This window comes from Passer domesticus, chromosome 11 (assembly GCF_036417665.1).
Source record: "Passer domesticus isolate bPasDom1 chromosome 11, bPasDom1.hap1, whole genome shotgun sequence".
In the NCBI taxonomy this organism is placed as follows: domain Eukaryota; kingdom Metazoa; phylum Chordata; class Aves; order Passeriformes; family Passeridae; genus Passer; species Passer domesticus.
The window spans coordinates 33,706,653-33,734,186 of NC_087484.1; the positions used below are offsets into that span (position 1 = coordinate 33,706,653).

At 48.3% G+C, this 27,534-nt stretch overlaps 1 protein-coding gene across 1 annotated transcript; it reads left to right on the forward strand.

Moving 5' to 3' along the window:
* The first annotated feature begins 158 nt into the window (after positions 1-158).
* On the forward strand, positions 159-27,534 carry LOC135278291 (TOG array regulator of axonemal microtubules protein 2-like). Its single transcript, XM_064384848.1, has 17 exons — positions 159-359; positions 1,558-1,772; positions 2,616-2,776; positions 4,090-4,136; positions 4,339-4,550; positions 6,098-6,258; positions 6,709-6,755; positions 13,240-13,372; positions 14,969-15,074; positions 15,813-16,048; positions 17,571-17,723; positions 18,894-19,011; positions 19,999-20,102; positions 21,471-21,675; positions 22,848-23,065; positions 24,138-26,839; positions 27,293-27,534. Exons 1-15 carry the CDS (start codon positions 320-322, stop codon positions 22,854-22,856), a joined length of 1,947 nt encoding a protein of 648 aa, XP_064240918.1. The 5' UTR covers positions 159-319; the 3' UTR covers positions 22,857-23,065; positions 24,138-26,839; positions 27,293-27,534.

Sequence of the window (27,534 nt, forward strand, 5' to 3'; positions counted from 1 at the left end):
TGGAGTTGGGGTGGGGTTTTGCAGCCATGGAAATGAGAGAACCACGGGCTAGTGCATCACAAAGGGGCAGCCCCATGGGCTGTTGTGTCACAAAGGGGCAGCCCCACGCTGGGGCTGTGAAGGCTGTGAAGGTTGTGGCTGGCACGGCCGCAGCGGCAGCAGACGCGTCTGGCTCTGCCTCTCTGTGCCGAGCGCTGGCGATCGGAGTCACCCGGCCTTGTTCTGAGGCTGGGCACCAAGCTCCTGTCGCTGGCTACACTGAGAGTGCTCCCAAATTCAAACCCAGATCCTTCTGCCAGGCAGAAGCACGGGTTCAAAGATGGAGTTTACTGGAAAAGGAAAAACCTCTGAAGGAAAAGGTGAGCATAGGAAGGAGCTGAAAGGCTGAAGCCAAATGGAAAAACAATCCCACCATATTTCAGGGAAAACTGCTCCATGGTGCTCAGTGCTGGCTCTGGGTCAGAGTAGGTGGCTGACAGATACAGATGATCCTACAAGGATGCCCATGGCATCACAACATTCTGTCATTAGTTTACTCTGCTTTCTCCTTTCTGACAGCAGCCAAATCACTCATACTGTCAGCCAGGACAGGGACTGTGGCCACAGCTGAGCACAGACTGGACATGGTCATGAGACGCAAGTCCTCTTGCTTTCCTTGCCATCAATGTCAGGTCTCACTACAGATAAATTTCCCATTCTTCCTCTGCTTGCTGGTCAGGTCCAACCCTGAGGATGGTATTACAGTGCTACAGAAACACCAATAAGGCCTGCCTGTTGCTGACAGGACTTGGTGGTTTACAGAAATAGCAGTCACAGCGGTGTGGGTTTTTCCTGTGCATTCACAGGCCAGACTGAAGAAGGAATATTTTCTCCTCTTATCATTGGAGCCTTCGCCTTTTCCCTTCAGACTTCCCAGCTCCATACTGTTCATAGGAATTAAATGCAGGCTAGTTCCATGAAAAATGAACCCAAATAAATTTTCTCTAAAATTAAAAATTCTTCCCATTGAGTGCCACACCCATTAGATATGTTAATGATAAAGGTGGGAATTCACCTAACTCACTTCTTCCCCTGTGAGCATGGCTCAGCCTCACACAGAGGTGAGGGGGTAGAGCTGGGCCAATCTCAGGTGGGAGGAAGGGTCTTGTGGCAGCCCAGAGAGCCTGTGCACATTGCCAGGGAACAGCTGTGCCCTGCATGTGGCCCTGCAATGAGCTGTGCTGCTGCCAGTGCCTGTGGAGCTGGAGGGCTGCTCAGCTGTGGGGCAGGGAGAGGAGCAGGAGGGTGCATGTGCAGCTGAGCCATTGCTGGAGAGCACAGGGCTCTGGGCTCCCTGCTGTCCCAGGGCAGCCCAGAGGCCAGGGTGCTCCTGTAGCATCCCTGTGGAAGTAGGTCAGGGTTTTCCCTTGGCCTGCCTCAAGTGTCTGCCAGCAAGAGAATGTAGCCCTGTGCAGCTGTTTAGAAGTTTGCAGGGAATGTGTCCCACGAGATATGGAGCTTCAGATGCTTTGGGTTTGCATTTTGGTTTCTCTTATATTTTGTGTCTCCACTTTGCAGGCCTGTCTGGCGACCCGCTTGCCAAGAGGTTTTCCCTGGCCAGTCCCTCTATGCTCCATCCCTCCAAGCCATTGCCTCCCATCCAGAAGAGCAATCCTTCTACCAAGCCAAGCCTGATATGCAGCAGAGAGCAGGAGAATGGGAAAGATGGCATTGGGTATGCTGAGGGCAGGAGAAAAGAAGAGGAGCTGAGTTCAGAGGGACAAGGACATAAGGTAAGGAGACCAAGCTAAGTGCAGTGTGGTCAATTTTCAGTTTCTGTGCTGTCAGCAGAGCTCTCAGACCTTTTCCCTGGCTGGAACTGTCCCTCTCACTGAAGTTGAACAGGTCCTGATTTGGTTCTTTAGGTGGTCCAAAAATGATGGGATACAAACAAAGAGTGTGCATCTGCCCCTGCTGCCTCCATTCCCATTCCTGGCCATGGCATGGGGGCCCTGGAGGAACTTGGGCAGGCAGAGACCTTGCAGAGAGCAGCAGGGCAGGGAGCTCTGCTGAACATCCTAAATGCCAGTGAGGCTGAGATGGTGGATGTGTGGGGGCTGGAGAGCAGCGAGCATCCTGCGAGCTCAGCAGCAGCGTCTGGGCTCAAAGGCTGCTGGGGAAGTGTAGGAGGGAAGGGCAGCAGCAGAAGAAATGAGGGGCTTGAGAAGAGCAGGTTTTGGCCTCCTGCAGAATGGCTTTGTGGGGACATGAATGGAGATCAGCACTGGCTGTGAGGTACCTTAGAGGCAGGGAGTTATAAAGCCTCTCCCATGACATCCAAAATGCCCGTGGAGGCAGTGACACCTCAGAACACCTTGATGTCAAATATGTGAATGCCAGCTGGGAATGAAGCCACTTTTGGAGAAGAGTGAGCACAATGGGAGAGGTGCCAAATATGTGCCATGGTCTCTCCCTCATCATCTCCCTTTCCATTCCCCATCCTGGGCCAAGCTGCTCCATCAGTTTCCTTGATTTTTCCTGCCAGGACACAGTTAAATGCATTCCTGAATGTCTTGAGGCATGAATGGGGACAAGGCTGCATGCTTGATCTGAGCACTGTGTTCTACTCTTTGCAGGCTTCCTTGCTGTGTTCCAGTGGAGGGGATATGAAGAAGGGGTTATTGGGACCACCTCTGATCCCCCCCATAGGCAAGGCAGTAAGTCCCTCTCTTGGCAGTGCTGTGGGCTCTCTGCAAAGCTCTCTGCAGCTGGAATTCCAGGAGTCCCAGGAGATGAGGTAAGCCAAGGTGTCTGCTGCTGCTGCAGTGTGCTGTTCATCTCTGTGTTCCCATCCCAAAGTGTGGTTATTTTGCACAGCCAGATGTCCCATGTATTTAGGCAAACCTCTGTGTATTCCCCATTTTGCCGATCTATGATGACCCAGCACAATGTCAAAGCCAGCACCAATGTGCCAAGAGCAGAGGTGGTGGTGGGGAAGAGGAGGCAGGGCTTCAAAGCACCTCAGGATTGGTCCTCTGCTGGACTTGGCTATTGATTCCCTTTGTAATGGTTGTGCTCTTTTTTGGGAAGTGAATTGCTTGGGTCTGGGTCCTGCAGATATTTGAATGCTGTCATTCTTGACTGCTAACTCCTGCACCCATGAGATTATGTATGGGCCAATACTGGCTACTGGAGAGGGGTCTGCAAATTCAGGTGCTGCTTCTGTAAACATCAGGAATATTTTCTCTGTGCCTGGGCCTCCACTGTGAAATGAGATGCCAGAGAAGTTTTGGGGTATAGATATATAATCTGATCAATGTTTAATATTTTGATCTGGGCTTAAGATCAAAGAGGGCAAGGTGGTAGACAAGAGTTATAGGACCGTACCTGATGGAAAGATATTGGCTTGTATATGGGAGAGAAAATGTAGCTGTCAAGCTTATCTGAGTGATAACAATAAAGAAGGAGACACAGAAGTATCATTTGAATTGGAAATCTTTGGGAGGGCTTTTAAAGTGCAATCTGAATATCCTCCCCTAGCAGCTGAATTGGAAAAAGCCTTTTTGTTCTTGAAAGAGCCAGGAGGTGTCATAGCATTCTCGGAGACAGCAGTGCTCTGACCACATGTAGCATGAGACTGTCACCAGGTTAAGGCACGAGCAGGCAAAGTCAAGCTTTGGCATCTGTACAAAAGTAGCTGCCCTCCATACAGTCTCGTGTCTCAGCTGAGCAGCTCTTGCTGCTTCAGTGTGGCTGTAGGAGCCACTTGGCTCCAAAAGGAGAGACAGCAGAATTGGGGAGTTAGGATGCAAGTTGAGGAATGACTGATGGTGGTGAGGAAGAGGAGGCAGGGCTTCAAAGCACCTCAAGATGAGTCCTCTGCTGGACTTGGCTATTGTTTCACACAGAGCTTGGCCAGCTCTCTGTGACTCCCGCAATGGAAAGCTTAAGGAAAATTAATCAGCTTTGCATCCTGGTGTGTTTCTGTGCTGCATTTCCTCATTCATCAGAGTGCCCACGCTAAGAATGTTTACATCCTTTCATGGTACAGCCATTCCCTCCCTTCTCTTTCTACCTCCTCACGTGTTCATTGTCCTCCATTTTCTCCAGGTCAGGATGCAGCAGCAGAAGCAAGGAGGAGAACTCTGAACATGCAGGTAGGTACAGGGCATGTCTGTCCTAAAATGACCATTGTGGTCTTGACTCAGAGGTGACATTTGCAAAGCTTGATTAAAACGCATTCTTTTAAAAATTTCTTTAAATGCATTTCAATTGCTTGACGCGCTCAGTGGACTCTCCCAGAGCCCAGTCACTGGGAGTGTTCTCTGGTGGTGCAGTGAAAATTCCTCCACTTTGCAGGCATGACTAGGTTCATTTTCTCCACGTCTTTCCGGCCATGTCCCTCTTCGCTCCTTCCCTCAAAGCCATTGCCTCCCATCAGGATCAGCTCTCCTTCTTCTAACAATAATAAAATGTACAGCATGGAGAAAGAGAACAAGGACATTGGCACTGGCTATGATAATGACAGTAGAAAACACCAGGAGCAGAGTTCAGAAGAAAAATGTTATAAGGTAAGGAGACCAAACTACGTCCTGTGCAGTAGATTTTCAGTTTATGTGTTGGAGGCAGAGATTGGAGATCTTTTCCTGTGGTGTGACCTCAGGGAAGCAGCTGAGCCAAAGAAGAGCTCAGCTGGACACTGTGCTTCAGGCTGTCTCTGCAGTGGCTGTGGAGTGCAGACTTCATATCCTCAGCATGTGTCAATAACAGGAGAGGTCTTTGAATGGTTTCTGGGCTCTGTTGTGGTTCCTCCTCTGTCTCATGGCTGAGAAAACACCAGCAGCAGCTAAAGTTGAGCAGCTAAAGTTGTCCAATCTGGACAAGCTGTCCTTCTAGATTTAGTAACCTATGGGTATCTGTGAGCCATGTCTATGTCTTGGTGGTGTTTTTTGTCAGCTGTGTCTGGTTGGGATGGAAAAAGGTCTTTGCTGGAGCAGGCAGTCCTGCAAAGTCAGTTCCAGGTTGTCTCAGCTTTTAACTTGTACAGCCATGCCCTCTGCACAGTTGTCTCTGCTGCTATTTCTAGACTTCATCAGCTTCTGCGCAGCTGTGTGCTGTGGCATGGCTTTGTCCAGAGGGAAGGGGTGGGAAGTGGCCATGGGGAGAGTAGCCCAGAGCCCAGGCACACAATTGCCTTGGCAGCAGGGCCAGGAGCTGCAGTTGTTTTGGGTTTGCCATGGGGTGCAGAGGAGGCAGATGAACAAGAGTTTTGGTAGACAAAATGTCCAATCAAAGGCTTGGATACTTGATTTCAGCCTTGCTGAGAAAGGGCCCAGTGTCTCCGTGAGAGGAAGTGACCCTCTCACTGAAGTTGAACAGGTCCTGATTTGGTTCTTTAGGTGGTCCAAAAATGATGGGATACAAACAAAGGGTGTGCATCTGCCCCTGCTGCCTCCATTCCCATTCCTGGCCATGGCATGGGGGCCCTGGAGGAACTTGGGCAGGCAGAGACCTTGCAGAGAGCAGCAGGGCAGGGAGCTCTGCTGAACATCCTAAATGCCAGTGAGGCTGAGATGGTGGATGTGTGGGGGCTGGAGAGCAGTGAGCATCCTGCGAGCTCAGCAGCAGCATCTGGGCTCAAAGGCTGCTGGGGAAGTGTAGGAGGGAAGGGCAGCAGCAGAAGAAATGAGGGGCTTGAGAAGAGCAGGTTTTGGCCTCCTGCAGAATGGCTTTGTGGGGACATGAATGGAGATCAGCACTGGCTGTGAGGTACCTAAGGGGCAGGGAGAGAATAGTGATCTAAACCCATTCCCATGACACCCTATACTCCAGGTGGAGGCAGTGACACCTCAGAAAATTTTGATGTCAAATACGTGAATTCCAGCTGGGAATGTAGAAAATTGAGCTCAAGGGGAGAGGTGCCAAATATGTGCCCTGGGATCTCCCTCACCACTTCCCTTTCCTAGGTCAACATTCCCCATCCTAGGCCAAGCTGCTCCATCAGTTTGCCTTGTCTTTTCCTGCCAGGTCACAGTTAAATGCACATCTAAATGTCTTGAGGCATGAATGGGGACAAGGCTGCATGCTTGATCTGAGCACTGTGTTCTACTCTTTGCAGGCTTCCTTGCTGTATTCCAGTGGAGGGGATATGAAGAAGGGGTTATTGGGACCACCTCTGATCCCCCCCATAGGCAAGGCAGTAAGTCCCTCTCTTGGCAGTGCTGTGGGCTCTCTGCAAAGCTCTCCGCAGCTGGAATCCCAGGAGTCCCAGGAGATGAGGTAAGCCAAGGTGTCTGCTGCTGCTGCAGTGTGCTGTTCACCTGTGTGTTCCCATCCCAAAGTGTGGTTATTTTGCACAGCCAGGTGTCCCATGTATTTAGGCATTTTGCCGATCTATGATGACCCAGCACAATGTCAAAGCCAACACCAATGTGCCAAGAGCAGAGGTGGTGGTGGGGAAGAGGAGGCAGGGCTTCAAAGCACCTCAAGATGAGTCCTCTGCTGGACTTGGCTATTGTTTCACACAGAGCTTGGCCAGCTCTCTGTGACTCCTGCAATGGAAAGCTTAAGGACAATGAATCAGCTTTGCATCCTGGTGTGTTTCTGTGCTGCATTTCCTCCTTCATCAGAGTGCCCATGCTCCGGCGGTTTTCCTCCTTTCATGGTACAGCCATTCCCTCCTTTCTCTTTCTACCTCCTCACATGTTCATTGTCCTCCATTTTCTGCAGGCCAAGATCCAGCAGCAGAAGCAAGGAGGAGAACTCTGAACATGCAGGTAGGTACAGGGCATGTCTGTCCTAAAATGACCATTTTGGTCTTGACTCAGAGGTGACATTTGCAAAGCTTGATTAAAACGCATTCTTTTAAAAATTTCTTTAAATGCATTTCAATTGCTTGAGGTGCTCAGTGGACTCTCCCAGAGTCCAGTCACTGGGAGTATTCTCTGGCAGTGCAGTGAAAATTCCTGCAGTCTGAAGTGTTGAGTGGCAGGAGCTGGAGTGGTACCTCGTGGCCCTGGAAATGCAGTGCAGGAAAAGGAAATATTCCTCTCCATTCTGCACATGCCTTTTATCTCCCTGCAGCCTTCCTAATGTCACAATTAGTAAGGAAAACAAGGCATTTAGCACAAAATGAGAAATGTTCCCACTTCTTCCTCCTGCTTTTGTAGCAGAAATCCTTTCCTTTGGGCACTTTCTGAGCTGAACCCTTTGAGACGGGATGGACATTAATGGACATTGCCTGGTTTTGTATTGGCAGAAATAGAGAAACCTCCTATGACAGAATGTACTTATAAATTTTCCTGTCAGGGAGAAGGAGCCTTCCAAATGGATGCATCCTATGCAGGGTCTGAGTTTGTCATCCTGTGACAGCACGAGCCCAAAGCCACCTATGGCAGGTCCATCATGACAAATCTCTTCCCTGGCTCTCTGCCTGTGTCAGTGTTGCAGGCTGAGGCTGAGGGAGGAGATGCCTTCTGCCTTGTCCTCCCTCCCTGCCTTGCCTGATCCCTGACAAGTGGAATTGGGCCAGACAAAATGCACTCTCTGGTGCATCTGGCTCAGCCAATGCTTTCAAGTTGAAAGCCCCAATGACACTGTTGTTGTTCCTCTGCCATCTCTGGCTGTGTCATGATGGGACAGATGAGACTTGAAGAAATAATTCTGCTGATGCAGAAGAAGAGATCAGATGACCTGGTCCCTTTGATCCGGGTTAGTTCTGGCAAATCCTGGGTACAGCCCCTTTGGAATGACTCCTTAATTGCTGATGTGCAGCTGGAATGCTTAATACAGCTAGGGGGAAGTATTGCTCAGTAAGGAAGGTGACATTTTTTCTGGACTCATTCTGGACTAGAAATGACCTATATCATTAATCCTTAGCTGTCTCACTTTTATTACTGACTGAAGCATTCTACAGGGTGAAGGAATCCCATTTTAGGACAGGGATTCCTCTCAAACTGCTTGGCTGCTGTATGAATTTACCCTCTGTGAAGCCATGTAAAGAATTAGTTCTCTTAGCTCTAACAGCTCTGTTGGAGAGTATTTCAGAATGAGCTCCATTGTTCTTCTTGCAATTAGAAAATCAGCCTTTAATCAGGCTGGCCCAAAATTGGCCCAGTCTCATACAGTTCAGAAGGAAACCCTCGGGGAAAATGAATTATCTGGTGCCAAGAACACAGTTCATGTTTGGGTAACACTCCTGCAATGCTAAGTTTTTCTTTGCATGTCCTCTAAAATATTCCAACAAAGAGAAGAAAATGTTGCTCTAAATGCATCCAGGTATTAGAACCTGGGACTTTTAGGAACCAAAAGAAGATGCTTACTAATATCAGCATGAATAAGAGCAGATAAGAATTGCTGTCAAGAGCAATCTCCATCTCTGCCCATCTCTGTCAGACACAGAGGCTCTCCAGGATCCAGGGGCTGGGGCCTTCATCATGCAGCAGGTTTCAGTCTGCTGGCCAGCAGAGTAATGTCATGTCTGCTGCCAGTAGCCCATCCCTTGGGAGAGGCTCTAGGCATTGTACCTTGCTGCTCTCAGTCACAGTCTCTGTGTCTTCTGAGGGCTCTGCAATCTGGAACCTGTCTTGCCTGTTGCCCAGCATTGTGGTTTTGGGGGCTTGACATCTGCCAGAGATTTACACAAACCTTTGCTTTCATTTCCAGGCCTCCCACTGAGCCGGGCCAAGGAGATGGATCATCACACTGATCCTGGTCTTACGCGTGACACAGACCTGAGGGAAGGTTTTGGAAAGGTAAGGGAGAAGGACAGGGATGAGCAGAATTCCTTTCCAGTGGCGGTTTAGTGCTTGGCCCAAAATGTCACTGAAAATCATAATCATCCTCTCCTGGGCAATGTGGATTCTCTTGGGAATATATTTGACAACTAGAGAGCAATTGCTTGGCTGTTTCCAGTGGTGTCAAGGTGCCTGGTTTGGAGATGGTGCTAAGGTCATGTCAGAAGCATTCTTTATGTGCAAAGGCTGTTTTAGAGAAGTTCTGAATGACAGAATAAGCTACACATCAGTGAATGTAAGCAAAGTGCATCCTCGGAAGCAGAGAAGCAAAGATTCTAATGTTGTGTGTAAGCAAGGCTGCAAAAGAAAATGGGAGAGTTTGATTTTTCCTGGTTACCTTTCTGGCTGTATGTCACAGCCCTCTCATTCTCAAGTTTTCTGCTCATTAACAGCAGTGTTTCTGCAGCTTGTTTTCATATGACTCCCCATTTTGGTCTCCTGATGTCAGAGACCAAGTCCTTCAGAGTCCTTCAGAGCTGAGTCCTTCAGAAGCCAGGAAGTGAGAAACAGCTGCAATTCCTGGCCATGAGTGTTAAGCAACAGCTAATTACCCCTCCTTGCTGGATATTGCACATGGTTTTTATTCTCCTGCCATGGCCTGTAGGAACCGAACTGCCTGCTCACTGGCCGTGTCAGCTCTTCCTCTGTCTTGGAGCACTCCTATGACCTTCATGCTTCAAGCAGGGCTTCCTGACATAGGCTGCAGTTGGAGCAGTGTAAGGTTGTGGCACAGAAATGTTCCACCTGGCTGTTTGTAATTGCCAAGGTGAGGACGGGAGACATTCCTCTGAAACTTTTGGAATGGATATGGAGCTGCATTGAAACCTATGGCACTCTGTGGACTCTGGACTCTGTGCTCCTGAGGAGATGTGTCTGGTTTGTGTGTCTCTCCTTACAGTCTATGATGCATTTCCATTGCACCTAGATCCGTGCTGCATTGTGCATGTTGGCTCAAAAGAACTTAGAGCGGAAGGACGCAGAGCATTTGGAGAGAGAGATGAAGAAAAGGAGGCAAAGGAAAACATCCTTGCAGCCCATTCTGGAGACAGTTGAGCCCGGGGATGAAGCTGAAGCAAGTAAGTGGTGGCTACACTTGTGGTGGTCCTTTTTGACCACTTGCTTGCCCTTTGCACAGTGTTGCAGTCAGACTGGGGGACTGTTCCACTTGCATTTGAGTGGAAGCTTGCTTGGGATTTAATCCGGTTTCTGAAAGAAAAATACAGGGGCATGAAGTGTCTTGCCCATGGCCTCAGTGAGTCAGTAACAGAATATCAGTTTCCCCCCTTCACCTCGAAAGTCTTTCAGAGTAGAAAATTCTGTCTTGCAAGGCACACTAGAGCTTCAGACTCTGTCCTGGAGAGCAGTCTCCAGGCAAGGTGAGTCCAAAAGAATGCTTTTCAACCAGGGTGCAACCTGGAAGAAACAAAATGCAACTCCTTCTCATGAAAACACCAGAGATCCTTCTCCTGCCACTCCCTGCTGAGGAGCTGGTGCTGTAGAGCTGTGCTGAAGCCCCCAGGCAGTGCTTCTGCTGTAGCCCCGGGAGCAAGCAGCGTTCCCAACTGAATCCCAGCTGAGGCTCTGCCTGCAGGGCTGTGGGCGCTGCCCGAGGGCGGCAGCAGGGCCCTCAGGAGGCAGCACTCAGCCCCAGGGCAGCACGCAAGGTTATCTGCACTTTCTCTGGTAACTTCCCCTGCCAGCCTCTGGAACAGGAAAACAAAAACAAAGCAGTACTGGGTTTCCTTGTTTCTTAGGGGAAGCATTGCTGCAATTTGGTTTGAAGCTAGAAGACAGTAGATTTAAAGTAGATATTAGAGATATTTTTTTTAAAGGAAGGGGATTAAAAGCTGGAAGGGTTTGCCCAGAGAAGCTGTTGTTGGTCCATCCTTGAAGGTGTTCAAGGCCAGCTTACATGGGGCCCTGGGGAACCGGATCAGGATGAAGATGTCCCTGCTCACAGGTGTTGGACTAGATGGTGCCTAAAGGTGCCTTCCAACCCAAACTCTTCTAGGAATCTGTGATTCTTTTTCCCATATTAGTGTGCCATTGTTATATGTGAAGTTCTTTGGGATAACAAAGAGATGTTACCCAGCTCTGGCAAGTTTTCTCACCCTTTCCATCATTACCTTATCTAGTGCCTTGCACTTAGAAGCTCCTCTTTGGTCCCTGCAGACTTTAGCCTACCACCTGTTGATGGCACAGCTTCTAGAGTGCAGAGAAAACACCCTGGTAGTGCCTTGAAGAAGAAGGTCTTGAAGAAGCAGGACAATGTGTCCCTACTGCCCAATAGGCCCATCATCCATGGGGATGGCAGCTTCCCACGCAGCTCCTCAGGTAAGCCTGCTCCATGGCAGCTTTTTCCACACAGGTTTTTCCTTGCACAAGGAGTACAAACTGCCTCCTGCCTCAGCCAGCACAGCTGGGATCTTGGGTCCGTAGTCTGTCCTGAGAATGAGCAGCAAATCTACTTTTGAGTTACTCCAGCTTGGGAGTGCTGGAGCAGTGGTTCTTAGAGCTCTGTTGGAAAGTTGAGCTGAATCAAGTAGTGTAAAGGCCTGAGCTCTGGCTTTTGCCCATCCTGATAGTCCAAACTACAGCACTGGTGCCAGGAGGCAGCTGTGACTGCAGGGTGAGCTGCAGGGCAGTCTGCCAGGGTGTGCTCACCGTGCACCTGCGAGAACCACCACCATCAGTTGCTCACTCACCATCTGGCCCACTGCCTGTGCTGCTGTCCAGTTCTGCAGCCAGCTTTTCTGCTATCCCAGCAAGGGCTGTCTCTGCAGGGCAGTCAGCAGCTTGGTGCAGTCGTGCTGCTGCTGCTCCCAGAAGTGCCCGAAGGCTCCTCGTTGCTGCCATCCCACAGCCTGCAGTGCCAAGAGGGAACAAGCAGTGCCTCCTGTGTCACCCAGCAAATACAGCAGCCATGTGCAGCCGATGACACCAGGAGGGGCTGCCTGCTGCTCCCAGGCTGTTTGCTGCCTGCAGGAAATACACAGCAGACAGTCCCTAGTGGCTCTTTTCTCTCCTTTGTGGGCAGCCTGCCTGTGCTGTGATCCCAAGCAGGGTGAGATAAGAAGATGCCAGCTAGGAGTGATACTTCAATGCTCTTTTCTAGTGATGCTACTTCCATGCCCAGAATTGACCAGAACTAGCCTGAGGTGTCTCTCCATTCATACTGAATGCAGATGTGTATGTCTACAGACTTCTGCAGTGACATCACTGGTGTCAGTGGCTGGGGTACCTCAGGGACACCCAGATTAGCTCCTGTCTGAATATTTTTCTTGTTATGGTTCCTCCATACTTGGTGAGAATATGCAAGGTAGCACAAAAACCCTATAAAGTCTAGGGCAGTTCATCAAGATTCTGTGCAATATTTATACTCCATCATTGTAGACAGCTCAAATGTTTTCATCTACACATTAGAAAAGGAGCTTTTTAGTGCACAACATGAAATTTTTGATTGGCAGTGCTTTTGATGACAAATGGGTTTCCTAAGAAATGCATTTATCATCTGATTTTCTTCATACCCTGTAAGTTTTTTTCCTTACCATAAAATTTAATTAAGGCAAACCCAGGTCAACTGATCAACAAGAGAGTGTGTCTGCCAACAATGTGGATCTGTATTTGCATATTTTTATCCTCAGAGTGCATTTGGAAACCTTTTTAATCAACTGTCTAGTCTGGAAATTACATTTTTCCACCAGAGAAAGCTTAGAACCTACTGAGTTTGCAAACACATCCATTAGATGACCAATTTCACCTCAGCATCTTTGAAATACAGGCAGTGTGCACCTCTGAAAGAGTACAGATTGATGATGTTTGGAAAGAACAACATCCATAAAGTACTCCCTTCCCAATAGTACGGATACTAAAATGTATGTGCACTCAGCTGCCTGCTGTCTAGAATATTTGCAGTCTGTGGGAACAGAGGCGCTGTCAGGTGGGAAGGGTCAGGTATGGCTGTTCCCTGGTAGCTGCTCCGTGAGGATTGAGCCGGGCCCAGCAGGGCTGGCCTGTTCAGGCTTGGCTTGGTGCTGTCTCCAGGCAGCTGCAGGTCTCTCCTCAGGGAGCTGCAGAGTGCCCCTGTCCTCCGGGCTGGGGAAATCAGGGTGCTGAGACAAGAGGGGCACTGAGGGGTTCCCTCCTGGGCAGCGAGTGCTGCTGCTCAGCGCTGTCTGGCAGGGAGCGGGAGCTCTGCGGGCGCAGGAACCTGCCGCTGGCCGTGGCACCTGTGGCCCTGGGGAGCTGGGGCTGCGGGGCAATTGTCAGGTTTAGCCTGGAGCTGTGCCCAGCTGGGGGGCTGGGAGGATGCAAGGAGCCCCAGGAGCCAGAGAGCAGGGAAGTCTCTGAGCCAGTGCCAGCTGGCACCACAGGGAACCCTGGCTGGGAGATGGGGCTGCAGGCCGCTCCATGGCGGGGTGCCTTGCCCGGGCCGCAGCGCCCATGGCCGACCCTCTCCTTGCAGTGACCTCGCAGACGGCCACTGGTGCCCCGCGCCGAGAGGAGCCGCTCCGTGGGCATGGGCAGAAGGACAGAGCCTCTCCAGACCCACAGCACTCCTTGCTGGAGGCACTCTCCTTGCTCGGCAGCGATGACTGGTAAGAAAGGCCTTGTTCACTCTGTGTCCCTCTTGGCATTAACGTAGGTTAGAATCGTGTCTTGCTAGTACCTCTGAGCCCCCGAGAGCCCAGAGTAGACAAAGGGCACTCCAGAGCAGTGAGAGGATAAAGATTTGAGAGCAGCCTTTTCTTGGCCTTGCTCTGCAGCACTGCTCCAGCTGCAGCAGCTCCGTGCTGCTTCCTCGCTTTGCCTGTTGTTCCATGGAGCTGCAAAGGAAACCTTGAGGGGATGGCAGAAGTTTTGAGTGTAGAGAGTTGGGTGCCTTGGGCCACTGGCCCAGTGGGACTGAGTAAGATTCCTCTCTGCCCCCACTGCTGACAGCAATGGCAGGTGACAGCGTCTCCCTGTGACCTCCTGCATGGGAGTCCCAGAAGCAGCTCCAGGGAGTTCCTCCAGGGAGTTGTGCTGTCCAGTCCCTCAGCCTCTCATTACTCCTGAAGGGCTCATGGCAGAAGAGAAGGAAAAAGAAATGAAATCCTCTAGGAATCTTGCACTTTTGGAATTCAACTTTTTCCTTCTCACTGCTTCATATGGGCCTGAGATGTTTTGTCAATACTCACCATGTGTCCCAAAATTATACACAGGCAGAAGGAGGCCCAGAGGTGATAACCCTGCAAATGTTAGGTGATATTGGTTTTCTTTTTAATGTCTTTTTGATCACTCCCTGGTAGATGCTTCATTCACACAGGGGTAAGGACTCCATACACACTGGGATGAGCATGAAAAATCTGCCACGATGCATCTCCTTGTGCAGTCACCTTTGTTTTGTCCTTTCTCTTCTGCTTTCTCTTCCCCATTTCTCATGGGTGCCCTGTGAGGTGCAGAGAGCTTCTGCAGGTGTGGGGGATCCAGATGACGCTCAGGGGTGCCCGTGGGATCAGTCACCAGCCCTGTGCTGCAGCCCTGATGCCTCACATTCCTTCCTGTAGCTGAGGCCCTGCACAAAGTGCTGAGAGACAGAGTTGTTTGCACCTTTTAAATAACACGTTGCTGTTGTGGGGGTTGTTTTAGGTAGGGGGTTTTGGGAAAAGCCAGAGTTTCAACAGTTCTTGCTCAGGGGTGGAATCTCCTGGGACATCCTGGTGCTTTTTTTGGGGAATATGTGAGGTGGAGTGGAGGGAGTGACAGAGAGAGGCCTAGATGGCAGAGGGGAAACTCAGCTCCAGAGTGCCAGTGCAGACTCTCAGTGCTGAACTGCCTGCTGGGGCTGACAAAAAAGGAAAATGCCCCAATAACATCTCGGTGGGACTGTGTCTCAGGGACAGGCACAGGGAGGTGACAAGAAACAGCAGTTTGGTCTGGTCTACAGCTTCTAGGAAGCAGTGCCAGGGGGGCATCATGTGCCAGAGATTTCAGAAAGGCTGTCTGCTTAAATGGCCACTCTGAAACCCCTCTATTCACCTCTTGGATTTGTGTAGGCTTTTGACAGCCACATCATCCTGTGGCAACCTTTTCCACAACTAAATTAAGTACTCCTTGAAAAGCACCTCCCATTGTTTGACTGAGCTGCCAGCCTGATAATCTCAGAGGGTGCTGCCTTGGTGGAGAGAAAAAATCAATCTTCTGCCTTTCAGGGAGATGAAGGAGAAGGGACTCTTCAACATCAAACACCTGGCTGGGTCCCATTCAGAGGTCCTGCTGTGTAGACTTCATGACGTTTGCTTGGCAGTTACCAGCAAGGTGAGAACATTGTTCTGAATTGTCCCACATACTTCATACATGGTGTGTAGAGTAGGTATGTGCTTGTTCATCTCCATGTGTGCTCAGGGTCTGCCTTCATTTCTGCTTTTAGACCTTCTATTTCTAATTTCTGTCAGCTATCTGTAGGATCTGTGGGTACATGTAGCTGTATTTACTGGTAGGTCGGGTATCTGACATGTGTCTTTGAGTGTGGTGCCTTTATAATGCAATGTGCAAATGCAGAAACTGAGACACTAATGAGGTTATTTGCCAGAGTCCCAGTCTCTGCCCAAGCTGTAATTCAACACTGCAAATTGGTCTCTGGGTCTGAGCCTGTGTTTTCTGTTTCCTGGCTGAGTGCTTCAGCTGCTGGTGTTGTTTTTTGAACAGGAGCACCTGACTCTTCTATCTTTATGATTTGTGCTTTTATGATTTGAAAGCAGCCCTTGCTTCAGTTTTCTAGTCAAAGGGCTTAAAATCAAAGCTGTGAACATTTTAGAAGAGTTAAGTAGAACACTTGAATGAAATATATTTTTTTAGGCCTGCAGTAAGCAGGTGTGAGACCAGAAATTGGTGCCAGAGTAAAAGCCTTTCTGTGCTTGTGCTCTCCTGCTCTTACTGTACTTTGATGTTCCTCTGGACACAGTGGGATGTGTTGTCATTTTCTAGGACTTCTGTTGAAGGCAACTGGTTTTCTTTTCAAGGTGATTCTTATGTTTCCCCTCATGACTTGTCCAGGTGGCCAACCTCCGTTCCAAGGTGTCCTACTCTGCAATTGTCACTCTGGGAGAGCTCTTTGTGACCTTGAAGAAGAACATGGACTCTGAGGTAGATGAGGTTGCTCGGGTCCTTCTGCAGATGGTGTCCAACTCCCCAGAATTTGTTCAGAAAGCAGCCAGTCAGACCCTGGGGATCATGGTGGAGAATGTGACTCCTGCACGAGCAATGACTGCTCTCATGGACATGGGAGTCAAGTAGGTTGTTCTTCTTTTAGTGATATTCTTCACCTTCTAGTGTGTGGGAGGGAGAAGGGATGAGACAGAGAATGGGAATGGTGGGAGGGAAGGGTCCTGTATGCTGCATCTTCTGTGAACTCAGTGACTTCATTCACCAGTCAACGTCATTTCTCTCTTCTTGTCACCTGTTTCTGCCCTCCTGCAGCCTATTAGTTCTCAGAATCCCAGAACTTTAGAATATGGGGAGTTGGAAGGGGCTCATCAGGACCATTGAGTCCAGCTCCTGGCCTTGCACAGAACAGCCCAAGGGTCACACCAAGTGCCTGAGATTGTTGTCCAAATGTTTCTTCAACTCTGTCAGGCTTGGTGCTGTGACCACTGCCCTGGGAGCCTGTTCCAGTGCCCAACCACCCTCTGTGTGAAAAACCTTTTTTCTGATACCCAGATGAAAGCTCCTCTGACTCAGCTTCCTGCTGCTTCCTGGAGTTCTCCCAGGCTGTCAGATTTTCCTAGCTGTGGTGACTGGTGGGGAAGTGAAAGTGCCTGCAAAGGCTGAGGATAGAGCCTTGTGCTTTTGTGGCAAGAGGGACAATTGCAATTGCAGCTGTGAGTGGTGTTTGGTATTTCACAGCACTAACCACAGAGGCCCTGGGAAAACCATGTCTCCTCATGATGCCATTAGCTTGAGAAAGGAGGAGGGTACTTGCTGGGGCGTGGAGCACATGGGGGACAATCTGCTGGGTGTGGCACAGCCTGCACAGCAGGTGCAGCTCCTGCCAAAAGGACTCTTGTATGACTGTCCTGGCCATAGAACTCTACTTTCTATTCAAACTCATGTTTCATGTTAGCCTTGGGATGATGAATCACTTTAAAGGCACCTCCACAGCCTGACTGCCATGGAACAGTTGAAGCACATGCTGCCTTAAATGTTGGTGCTGGGCCTGGTAGTTCCCAAGAGACACTCTCTAGAACAGGACAGCCTGGCTAAACTGCCTGTCCCTCCTTTCCTCAGCTTTGGAATAGGGTAAAACATTCAGATGTATCCATTGCCAAGCCTCACAGAAGAAACAGGCTGCATTGCTGGATATTCTGCAACTTCATGGCCCACAACATGTTTTCCCTGCATTTTTTTTTTTCCAAAGGTCTGCAGATTTGGGGATCATGGGTGGAAAGAGCCTCAATCCCGCTGCAGCTCTGTGTACTGGGTGCCCTCTGATGGGTCAGCATGAAGTGTCTTTAATTTCTAAATCATTAATGTGTAATCTATTTCCTTAATCTTTCTCAGAGTAAATACTGTGAAAGGAGCTGGGTATCAGAGAGTGCAGGGAGACTGAATTCCTCCCTCTGCCTTGCAGGCAGTCCTTCTGTAGAATGCTAGCTTTGTGTTTACCTGAGGACAGAACCTTCTAGCGGTGTCTAAAGTTGCAGGGAGAAGCCAGGCCTCCTTCCCCCAGCAAGGACAGGGAGCAGGCTCTGGCCAAGGCCTGTGCTGCTGCTGCTCCTTCTCCCTGTGGCCCAGGGTTTGCTCTCTCCTTCCCAGGAGCCGCCACGCCCAGGTGCGGAAGTGTGGGGCCGAGCTCCTCCTGTCCCTGATGGAGAGAATTGGAGTCACAAAGCTGGCAGGCACAGCCAGGGCTGAGAGGCTGGCACACGTGGCAGGGAAGCTTGCTCAGGACTGTCACCAGGACACAAGGTAATGATCCTCATTTCACTTCCTGAAACAGGAAAACCGTTCCCTGTCTGGCCATAAAGGAAAAAGCACAAAAGATTGGAAACTCAAGGCAATAATAAGTGACCTCAATGTGTGGATAAGGGTCATAGAATCACAGAATATGCTGAGTTAGAAGGGAACTATCAGGGTCATCCAGTCCAGCTCCTGGCCATGTGCAGGGCACCCCAAGAGTTACTCCATGTGCTGAGAGCATTGTCTAAATGCTTCTTGAGCTCTGTCAGCCTTGGTGCTGTGACCACTGCTCTGGCTTGCCTGGGCAAATGACTGTACTGGGTAACCTGAGGTTGGCCAGCAAAAAGATGCATTGCCAACTTCCTGTGGCTTGAAGGATTCTTTACTGAGATCAAAAGAGCTCAGATGAGCCAGTCCAACAGTTTTCATTGTCTTTAGGTGCACAACACAAAGCCAAAGTGTTGGCTAATATTCATCACTGAAGGATCCCAAACATCTGTTTCTCATTAACTTAATACATTCCTAGAAATATTTCAGGGGTCTTTAGACAATGTATTCACTCTTTATAAAACCCCTTCTGCAGATTTCTAGAATGTTTTTATCTGTGGCTCAATGACCTCCAAATTTCTTCTTGAAGAAAACTGTGATTTCCTAGTGGCAAAATCAACCCAAACCACCAAAATCCTCTTACTTTGATGATGAAATTCCCATTAATAGCTGCCAAGAACACCAGAGCAACTAGCTGCCCCTGTGCATACATAAAGTATAGAATAATCAATAGGATGCAGGAGGTGTTTTGTCCTGGCTTCCCTGCTAGTTAAAGAAAGGCAAATTATTGTGCAATGGCAGCAAGACACTGCTAATAGGCTCTGACAACAAAGCAGATGTGTTTTGCTTGTTCTCTGGGATCCTTTGATCCCACAGGAGCACACCCACAGTTTCAGAGTGAAATGGTATTTTTCTGTTGCCCACATTCTCCTCTTGCCTCCTGTGTTCATCTGACAGCACTGTGCAGTGTCAAGTGGAGGTAAATCTCCCTCTTTGCTGAGTAGGTAATGCCTTCTTGTGCAAGGATTGCACATGATGAGTTTAAGGTATAAGCCTCTTCTGTTCACACTCTTCCTTTGTTTGTTCACTTTTCTTTCCTTTCCTCCCTCCCTCCCTCCCTTCCTTCCTTAGGCATTATGGACAGGAGATGGTGAAGATGTTGCTCAATCATCAAAAATTTAAAATGCTTTTGGAACGATCTCTTTCCACCTGTGACCTGGAGGATATTCTGACAAGAATGAAGAAGAAAGTAAGTGCTTGGCAGGAGAAATTACTCCTTTACACAAGTATTGCCACTGCTAATGTGAGATCAAACATCCCCAATCTGTCTTGATCTCATTCTTCTTCTACTGAATAATTTTTCTCCTGGGAATGAGGTGTTAATCCTCAGCCTGTTCATCTGCAGACCACAAAGAAATTGATATTATTAAGGAAAAAGTGGGGTTTGGAATATTTTCAATATCATTCACAAAGAAGAAAGGGAAAGAGAGCAAATGGGTTTACATTTAAGTGTAAGGCCCCACCATGCTCTCCCTCCTCTGCCCAGTAAAGCAATTAAGTGAGAATAGTGCTTCTGAAAAGAACAGAGTCTTTGCAAAAGATACTGGAAGTAGTAGTACTAAAAATTTCCAAATTTACAAAAGATGGCCAAGTCAATCCTAGTTACTACAATTACAGTCTTTTGGGAATACTGCCCTGCTGTCAAGCTCTGTGGAACTGGAAAAAGCTTGGTGAATTCAGCAGCATCCTGTGGAAACTCCTTTGTTGTTTTTTTGTTTTTTGTTTTTTTTTTTTTTGGGGGGGGGCGGGGATTTTATTTTTTTTTAATCGACATTACAGAAGGGAGCATGCCTTTGTTCAGGCAGAGGGAGAGTGAGTCTTGAACCAAATCCTTCCAACACAATGGGCCAATCCCCAGAGAGTCCATTTTTTTCTGTTGCTTCTGTTGTTTACGAACACTCGTTGCCTGCCAGTTTGCATTATTCCCATTTATGCTCAAGACTAATGAATTTGGGATTTTAGACTGCTGCTCAGTCTGGTAGCACCCATAACCTGCCTTGGGCTATTGAAAACAAAGAGTTGGCATCACTGAATCCCTGGGCTGTTTCCATCTGTAAGTTAGGAAATGTTTCCCTAAGCCTTGGTAGCAGTGATCCTGGTTCTAACTTGTGTTTTAAGCAGGGAATTTCCTATTTTATACTCTAAAGATTGATGGGGTTTCTCTATGTCTTTGTAGGGGATGGAAAACCAGAAGGCTGAATACCCATCTGTCAAGGAGCTGGTGAAGAAGAGGAACGATGGCTCCAAGAAGCCCCAGGCCACATTGTCTTCTAGCAAACGGTACTGAGCACTTTATTCAGATGTGACAAAGCACATGACAAGCTTTACATGTCTCTTCCTCAGGAAAATCTTTCTGGCAGAGATGGCCAGTGCCACAGATTGTTCTCTTTCCCTACAAATGCTCTATGATAAAAAAAGTCTACTTCTGCATTAGGCTGAACACAACTTCTCTGGAGGGGTTTTCACAAAAATTGGGAGACAAAAAGACCCCATTGGTTGCAGCTCAGATGATCCAGTGCAGTGACAAGGGCAGTGTTATGGAGGCTGTGACAGGGCCAAGTTTCTGCTGCCTGACTTGGACAAGGAAATTCAACCAGGGCTTTTTTTTCATCTGAGTGGAGTCTTTTCCACATGGGTGTTTTGATGAGAAGTCCCAGTCTAGAAGCAGGATGCCATTCCACAAAGATGCAGTTCTCATGCATGTGGTTTGGCCTGGCTGAATCATGGTTTTCTTACCCTGAAACAGTATCAAGTTTGAGTAGTAAGTAGCAATGCAATTCCTGATCAACTTCAGGCAACAGGTGTCTCAATATGTACTTTTTGTCTTGATATTCCTGTCCTTCATATGATTTGCTTGATGGAGACAGCATGTTTGGTTTCTTTTGTCCTGTGCTGCAATCAGCATTTAAGACAGGAATTTGGTCCTTGCTGTCTCTTCACGGCAGTTGCAGAGCTACTTGTACCTGTTCTCCTCTGATCACAGAGGGGATTTATTTAGCTCTGTCATGCTCAGCAGTGGCAGGAAAGTGACCACATGCCTCAGTAGCATAGCTAGCATCTTTCCATGGTCATGGAAGAGACAGGTTGATCCAGGAGAATTGTTCCCAGTGGGGTTGTTAAGCTGTGGATCTAGTCTCTAGGGAAGCAAATAAAATGTGAGCATAGTTCTGGGATGTCTGGCTTCTGTTTTTATCTCTGTTACTGGTTTTCTGAATCCTTCACATATGGCCCTGTTCATCTGTTCAGATGCATCTGAGCTATTTTTGCAGATTGTCATGCCTGGTTGTAGAGACACTTCTCCGGAGTGATGAGTTTCCTTATTATGAGACACAAACATCCCATATGAGGAGCCACTTAAACTTGGAAGTAGTGTCTCTCTTTCTCCACAAAGCAATGTGAACTGTGTGCCTTGGCAGCCATCTGAAGATAGATCAGATGCATCTCTTGGTTTTCCTGAGTGAGCACTGGCAAGAATGTTCCTTGCAGATTGTCTCCCAAAATGATTGTCATTAGGTCCACGTTGTTTTTCAGAGCCTCATGATTTTCCAGCTTGAAATCACATAATGAGGAAAGCTCCTGAAGATGTTTTGCTCACAATTAACTGAAGATATTATCACCGACAGGTCCTAATTTGGTTTTATTTTCCAGAGTGAAATCTACCTCTGATGGATGCCTCCTACACCGTGCACAAGCCCAGGTCACGTTACCTCCGGCTGAGGAAGAAACGGAGCTGCTCCAGAAGCTTTACAATCTCCTGGAGGCCAAGGGGTTTCAGACGCGCATGGAAGGAGTGTCACTCCTCCAAGACCTGTGCAAAACTAGCCCCCAGCTCATCTCCACTAACATTGTCCAAGTATGTAGGGTATCTTCATTGCTCCTTTCCTTTAGCTCCTTTCCTAAGCCTGTAGCAGTAAAGTTAATTCAGTGTGTCTTGGCATTCCATCCTGGCTGTTTGGGACATGCTGGTCCCTCTTACCCAGGCAAATTTAATTCAGGTCCAGGCTTCAAGACAAGTTATTTCAGTCCAGCTGTATATGTCTGGCAGGTGCCTATTGATGCCGTTCATCAGATGATGACAGAATTTTCTGCTGGTGTGACTGCTGCTCTCTCCTACTCCCAGCTGGGTTAAGTAAAGGCAATCCAGCCACTGAAAGCATGGCAATTATTCTCTAGACCAAAAATGGGTTTACCTAGGGAAGAGAAGATCAGACTGGGTCGGTTTAAACCCAGGTTTTTTTAAGAATACTTCCATATACTCCATCTAGTCTTGCCCAGGCACAACTCTGGCTCTCATTTCCATCCTTGTTCCTATTCCTCTTGGTAAAAACAGAGCTCACCCTTCTTGGGGGGTCTTTTTTTCTCCTTGGAAAAGGAGGAAAACAGCTAAGGACTCATCTCTGCCTTCTCCTCCCAGTAGCTGCTTTTCCCCTTTCTCCAAGAAAAGGTGCCTGATGATGTGTCTGTCAAGGGACTGAAGCTGCTCTAATGAGAACTGTACAGCTCATTAAATTCCAGAAGTCTACCTGTTGCTTAGAGAAATGCTCTGCATCCTGGAAGAGTTGATCAGAGCCCTGCACTTCTCCAGATACTGCCGCTAAGACAAACAAAAGAAAACTTAGATCTCCTCCTGCCATAGTTTTGGCAAAATCCTAATTGCCCTCAGTACTTGAGGCAACTGTATAGAAAACCGGGCATTGTAAACATCTGCTTCCATACTTCTAAAGCAAAGGTAGTCTTTAGCATGAAGAAATGGAATGGATTTAATGATTTATAGATGAAGAGAAATACCATAGGAACTGTGCTCTCCCCAATCAAACATCTTAAAAACAGAAGAAAATCTTTCTAGCAGCATGAGGTTGCGCCACCATTCCAGTGAGTGGCCCACAGGAAAAGAGTGAAATTGTGCAAGCAAGTGCTGACCTGACAGAAAGGATCACTCTCACCTTTTACATTGCTGACTGCTACATCGACTCTTCAAACAAGAACATGTGAATCCAGCTTTCATGTTGTTTGTTCTCTTCACAGATTTTTTGAATATTTTGTCCTGAGAATATCTGACAGCCACAAGAAAGTGAAGCAGAAGGCGCTGGATGTGCTGGCAGAAATCACAGGCGTCCTGAAAGATGCCTTGAACCCGGTGATCATTGGTTTGGTGGAAGGAATAACGAAGAACCTGAACTCCAAGGACCCCAGGGTTCGTGCCGCAGCTGTGAAAGCGCTGGAAGAATCCATTGCTCATTTAGGTAAGGCTGAGCCCTGGCAAGGACTCTCCTCACCTGTGTCTCTGTCTCTCTGACACAAGAGAGTGCTGAGTGCCTTGATAGCTGCTGTTGTCTGTGGAAAGCTCCAGCTGGCATCCCTCAGAAGCTGTGCAGGTGCAGTCCTTATGCACCAGTCCCCCAACAGGCTTGAACGTGATCAGCATTTCCCAAAAGTCCCAGGAGCCCTTGGCTCTGTGCTGCCTGTCTGAAGAGCAAGTCCCAGACTACAGCTTTGCTACAGTTCAGAGGCAAAGGGGGTTTGGAGTTTGCTTGGGCCCCGTTTGACTTCCCAAATGCTCTTGGCATGAAGGGAGACTGACCCATCAGAGCTCCTGCAGAGCAGCCACCGGGAATGCTCTACATGATAGGCATTAGCTGCCTATTTTCCCCTTTTCTTCTTTGTCTTGTATTTTCAAAGGGGAACTTAGGATTCCCCAAGTTCATTTCTTTATAACAAACAGGTATAAACCCAGCTGTCAATGATGCCCTGTTCCACATGTTGTTTTGCATGGGGCAAGATGTCTACAGCAGTTAACTACATAGGCAAAGGCTGCTCTCAATTCCTTTGCCACACAGATTTATGTCAGCTCTGAAAATGCCACACTGAGGAAATGTGCCTGAAAATAGGAGTGTTGAAGAGGCAGGTGTTCAAGGGGAGTTGCCACTTTCTCCTCCTCAGCTGCTCTGTGAACTCAGGAACTGCCTGACTCGGTGCCTTTCTGTGTCCCAAGTATGGGGTTCTTCCTTTTTGCTCTGGGATGCAAAATCTTTTCACTGCGTACATGTGACTGAACTCTTGATGTCCCTGATGGGAAATGTTTTAACATAGCTCCTGATACAGCAGACAACTTTGCATTTACAAATGTGAAAGGAGAGCTTTTATTTTGCAATTTAAAACCCTGCCAAGCAGGCTGGAAGGAAAGAAGAAAAGGATTCAAAAACCAGCAGAAATGTACTTTATTTTATAGAATGGGGTTGCCCCTACCCTTTCCCTCTGCACTGTCCTTTCTCCTATGGTCTCAGAAAAGTGAGCAGAAACATGTTTCACTTGTAGATAAAGTGTCACTGCTGAAGGAGTTCAGCTACCAGTGGAATCACCTGAGTGGCCAAGCTCTGCTGGATGTCACGGAGTGTATCACAGGTATGGCCTCCCCTTCTAGGCCAAGAGGTCTTCCCAGGGAGTATTTACAGGCAATGCCTGTGAACAGACAGCAGAGTAGCTCCTCCAAACCAGGAGGTGCTGAGCTTGTCCCTCCTGCCCAGTGCCCAAGGCAGGTGTATTTGGCAGGTTTCCCTGGCTGCTGCAGAGCTGTGCAGCACCTGAGATGGGGGCAGAGCTCGGCCTCGGGGCTGAGCTCCCACTGGGGCATCTCAGAACCCAGCTCCAGGAAAGGGAGGGGCTCAAAATACCCCAGCTGGCTCCTCTCTTGGAAGCTCAGGGACATCTGTCATCTTTTCGGGAAAATGGTGGCAAATGCTGTTTCAGGGGACCAGTTTGTTTTGTCCTCACAGAACTCTTGTTTTTCTCTTGGAAAGCTTTGAGGCTGAACTGTGCAGAGCCTGGGGTCACAGCTTAGGTCAAAACTCAACAGACGTATTAGAGGCAGGGATTTAGTGCAAGGCAGCCTTTGGGGGCAGAGGGGCAGAAGCAGAGTGCTGAGGCTCCCTGCCTGTGCTGCCAAAGTGGCACTGGACTGAGCATTTCAGGGTGTGCAAACACTGTCTGCCTGTGTCAGCACTGTCCCAAATGTTACAAATGCAGCTGATAATTGATTCCTCAGAGGTGCTTGCTATGTCAGCAATAGCCAAGGAATGGGAAAATTATAATCCCAATATATAGTAGAACAGACTATTGATAGCCTTGCTTTAACTGGGGCTAAAGCCACTGCTAATTAGGCCAACATCTTTGAATGCAAGGTTTAATACACTTTGTGTCTTCATTGGGAATCTCAAAAGGGCATGTTCAGCAATTGGGAATGTCAAAGGCCCTTTAAAGAGCTTTGAAAAAAGTAGATCTCCAGCAACAGGGAATTTAGTTTTACAGATCTTTTGATCTCTTTTTCAAATAAAGGAATGAAACATAAATTAGGACTACTTTAGAAAAAGTAGATGTTCTCTCTGAGATTCAGTAGGAAGAGACAGCTGTTCCTTACCTTCAATAGTCACCAATGTCTTTAATTGTATTTAAACTCAAATGAATTCCCATGTTAAAATGGGTATCATAACCCTTTTCCTGCTTAGCACAATTGGGGTTTGGGTACTTTCAGGAGCTGTTTTAATATTGATGACTGCCAGTGGATTAAAAGCATAGAGAAAATGAAGTCTCTTCCACCACAGAATAATAAATGGCTACTAGATAACATTTTGCCTGATCAGAAAATAAGAATGGTCTCCAGAGCTTTTCAGGATTTGATCTTTCAGCCAAATCTGCCATGCAAGGAGCCTGTTGGTAGTAAATTTTTGTCTGTGTTTGACATAGTTTGGTTCAGAAAATGAGCAGAGAGCAGTTTTCAGAGACAATATGAGAAAATACTTGTGTTTTGGATGAATTTCAGTCCCTTGTGTAGCATTTTGCTCTCTCTATGCCCCTAGTTCAGTGGACATTATAAGAAAAAATGCCATTAAGAATGGGAGGGGAAATGGCATTAAAATGTGGAGATGCTCAAATGCCATAGCAATGGGGTCTGGATAATTCTCTAAGGCACCCTGAGGTTTGAAACAGCTGCTTGTTGGAAGCCCCAGAAGCATTCTGCCAAAGACACCAGCTAGTCACTGATGTTTCCAATCCAACTGTCAAGCAGCAGCCATCTCTGGTAGGCTGGAATTTTGAGGTGTGTTCTAATCCTGCCCTTTGCAGTGTGCCACTGAGCAAAGGGAAGAGCCAGATTAAACATGTGGCACTTGACATCAAAGTTATGAAAATGGAATCATCCCTTTTATTAGAAATCCCTCCATTTCTTCTCTATGGTGCATTTCCAAATCTTCAGTGTGGGTTTAGACAACTTCTTAATGGAAATAAAAAGCAACTGGACATTTCATTCATTGCTCATGCAGAAAGTGATTGTGCAATAATTTAGTAAAGGTACAAAGTCTGCCACAGGGACAAGGCTGTGGTTGGAGAAATTAGTCCTGAGGGGTTGGTGGTTCTGTTTCCAGGATGATCAGCTGCTTTGCCCGTTTGTGGATCATGGGGCTCTGTGCTATTTTGCTGATCTTAGCCAGAAGGCTTCCAGTTAGCAAAAGCAGAGGTAGATCCCTGTTTGCATTGAGGCTGGTGGTTGAGAAGCTGTGTCTCTCTCCCGGCAGTGCTTGTGGAGTGGGTTTATGCCAGGAGCCCTGAAGTGGTCCAGCACGACGCCCTGCCCGTGCTCTGGTCCTTCCTGGAGAACAAGGCGCTGCCGGTGCGAAGCGCCAATGTCCGCACTGTGGCCACCAAGCTTGCCTCTGCCCTCCACAAGGTGATGGGCACCAAGCTGAAGAGATGTGCTGCCAGCCAACCTCCACATGTGCGGGAAAACCTCTCCAAAATGTTGGGCTGGTGAAGGCATGATGTTCTCCAGAGAGATGACAACGTGCTGAGTTGGACACCTCCAGATCTGCCTTGTTAGCTGTGCCAAAAGAGACCAAATGCTAAGGAAGGGTGTGCACCTGCCCCCTCTCTCTCCATCGCCCTTCCTAGTCATGGCATGGGGGGCCTGAAGCAACTCCAGACTGAGGACAAGGTGAAGGCTGATCATGGCTCAGCCTCACACAGAGGTGAGGGGGAGCTGGGCCGATCTCTGGTGGGAGGAAGGGTCTTGTGGCAGCCCAGCGAGCCTGTGCACATTGCCAATGAACAGCTGTGCCTGCATGTGCCCCTGCAATGAGCTGTGCTGCTGCCAGTGCCCCGTGGAGCTGGAGGGCTGCTCAGCTGTGGGGCAGGCAGAGGAGCAGGAGGGTGCATGTGCAGCTGAGCCATTGCTGGAGAGCACAGGGCTCTGGGCTCCCTGCTGTCCCAGGGCAGCCCAGAGGCCAGGGTGCTCCTGTGGCATTCCTGTGGAAGTGGGCCAGGGTTTTCCCTTGGCCTGCCTCAAGTGCCTGCCAGCAGGAGCATGTTTCCCTGTGCAGCTCTTTAGAAGTTTGCAGGAAGTCTGTCCCATGAGATATGGAATTTAGCTGCTTTAGGTTTGCATTGTGGCCCCTGTTAAAATTTGTGTCTCCATTTTGCAGATCGGACTGGTTACAGTCTTACTGAGAAGGTTCCTCTGGACAATTCCCATGGTGCCTTACCCACAAAGTCCTTGCCTGCTGTACAGAAGAGCTCTCTTTTCTCCAAGTTCAGGAAGAAGCTGCTGCCTGTATGAATATTGTTTGAAGAATAGGATTTATATGTTAGGTTTTGTAGTAGATGTACATATGTTCTGATCCTTAGATGTAGTTTTGAATAAATGTGTTTTGATTGTACCTTTAAA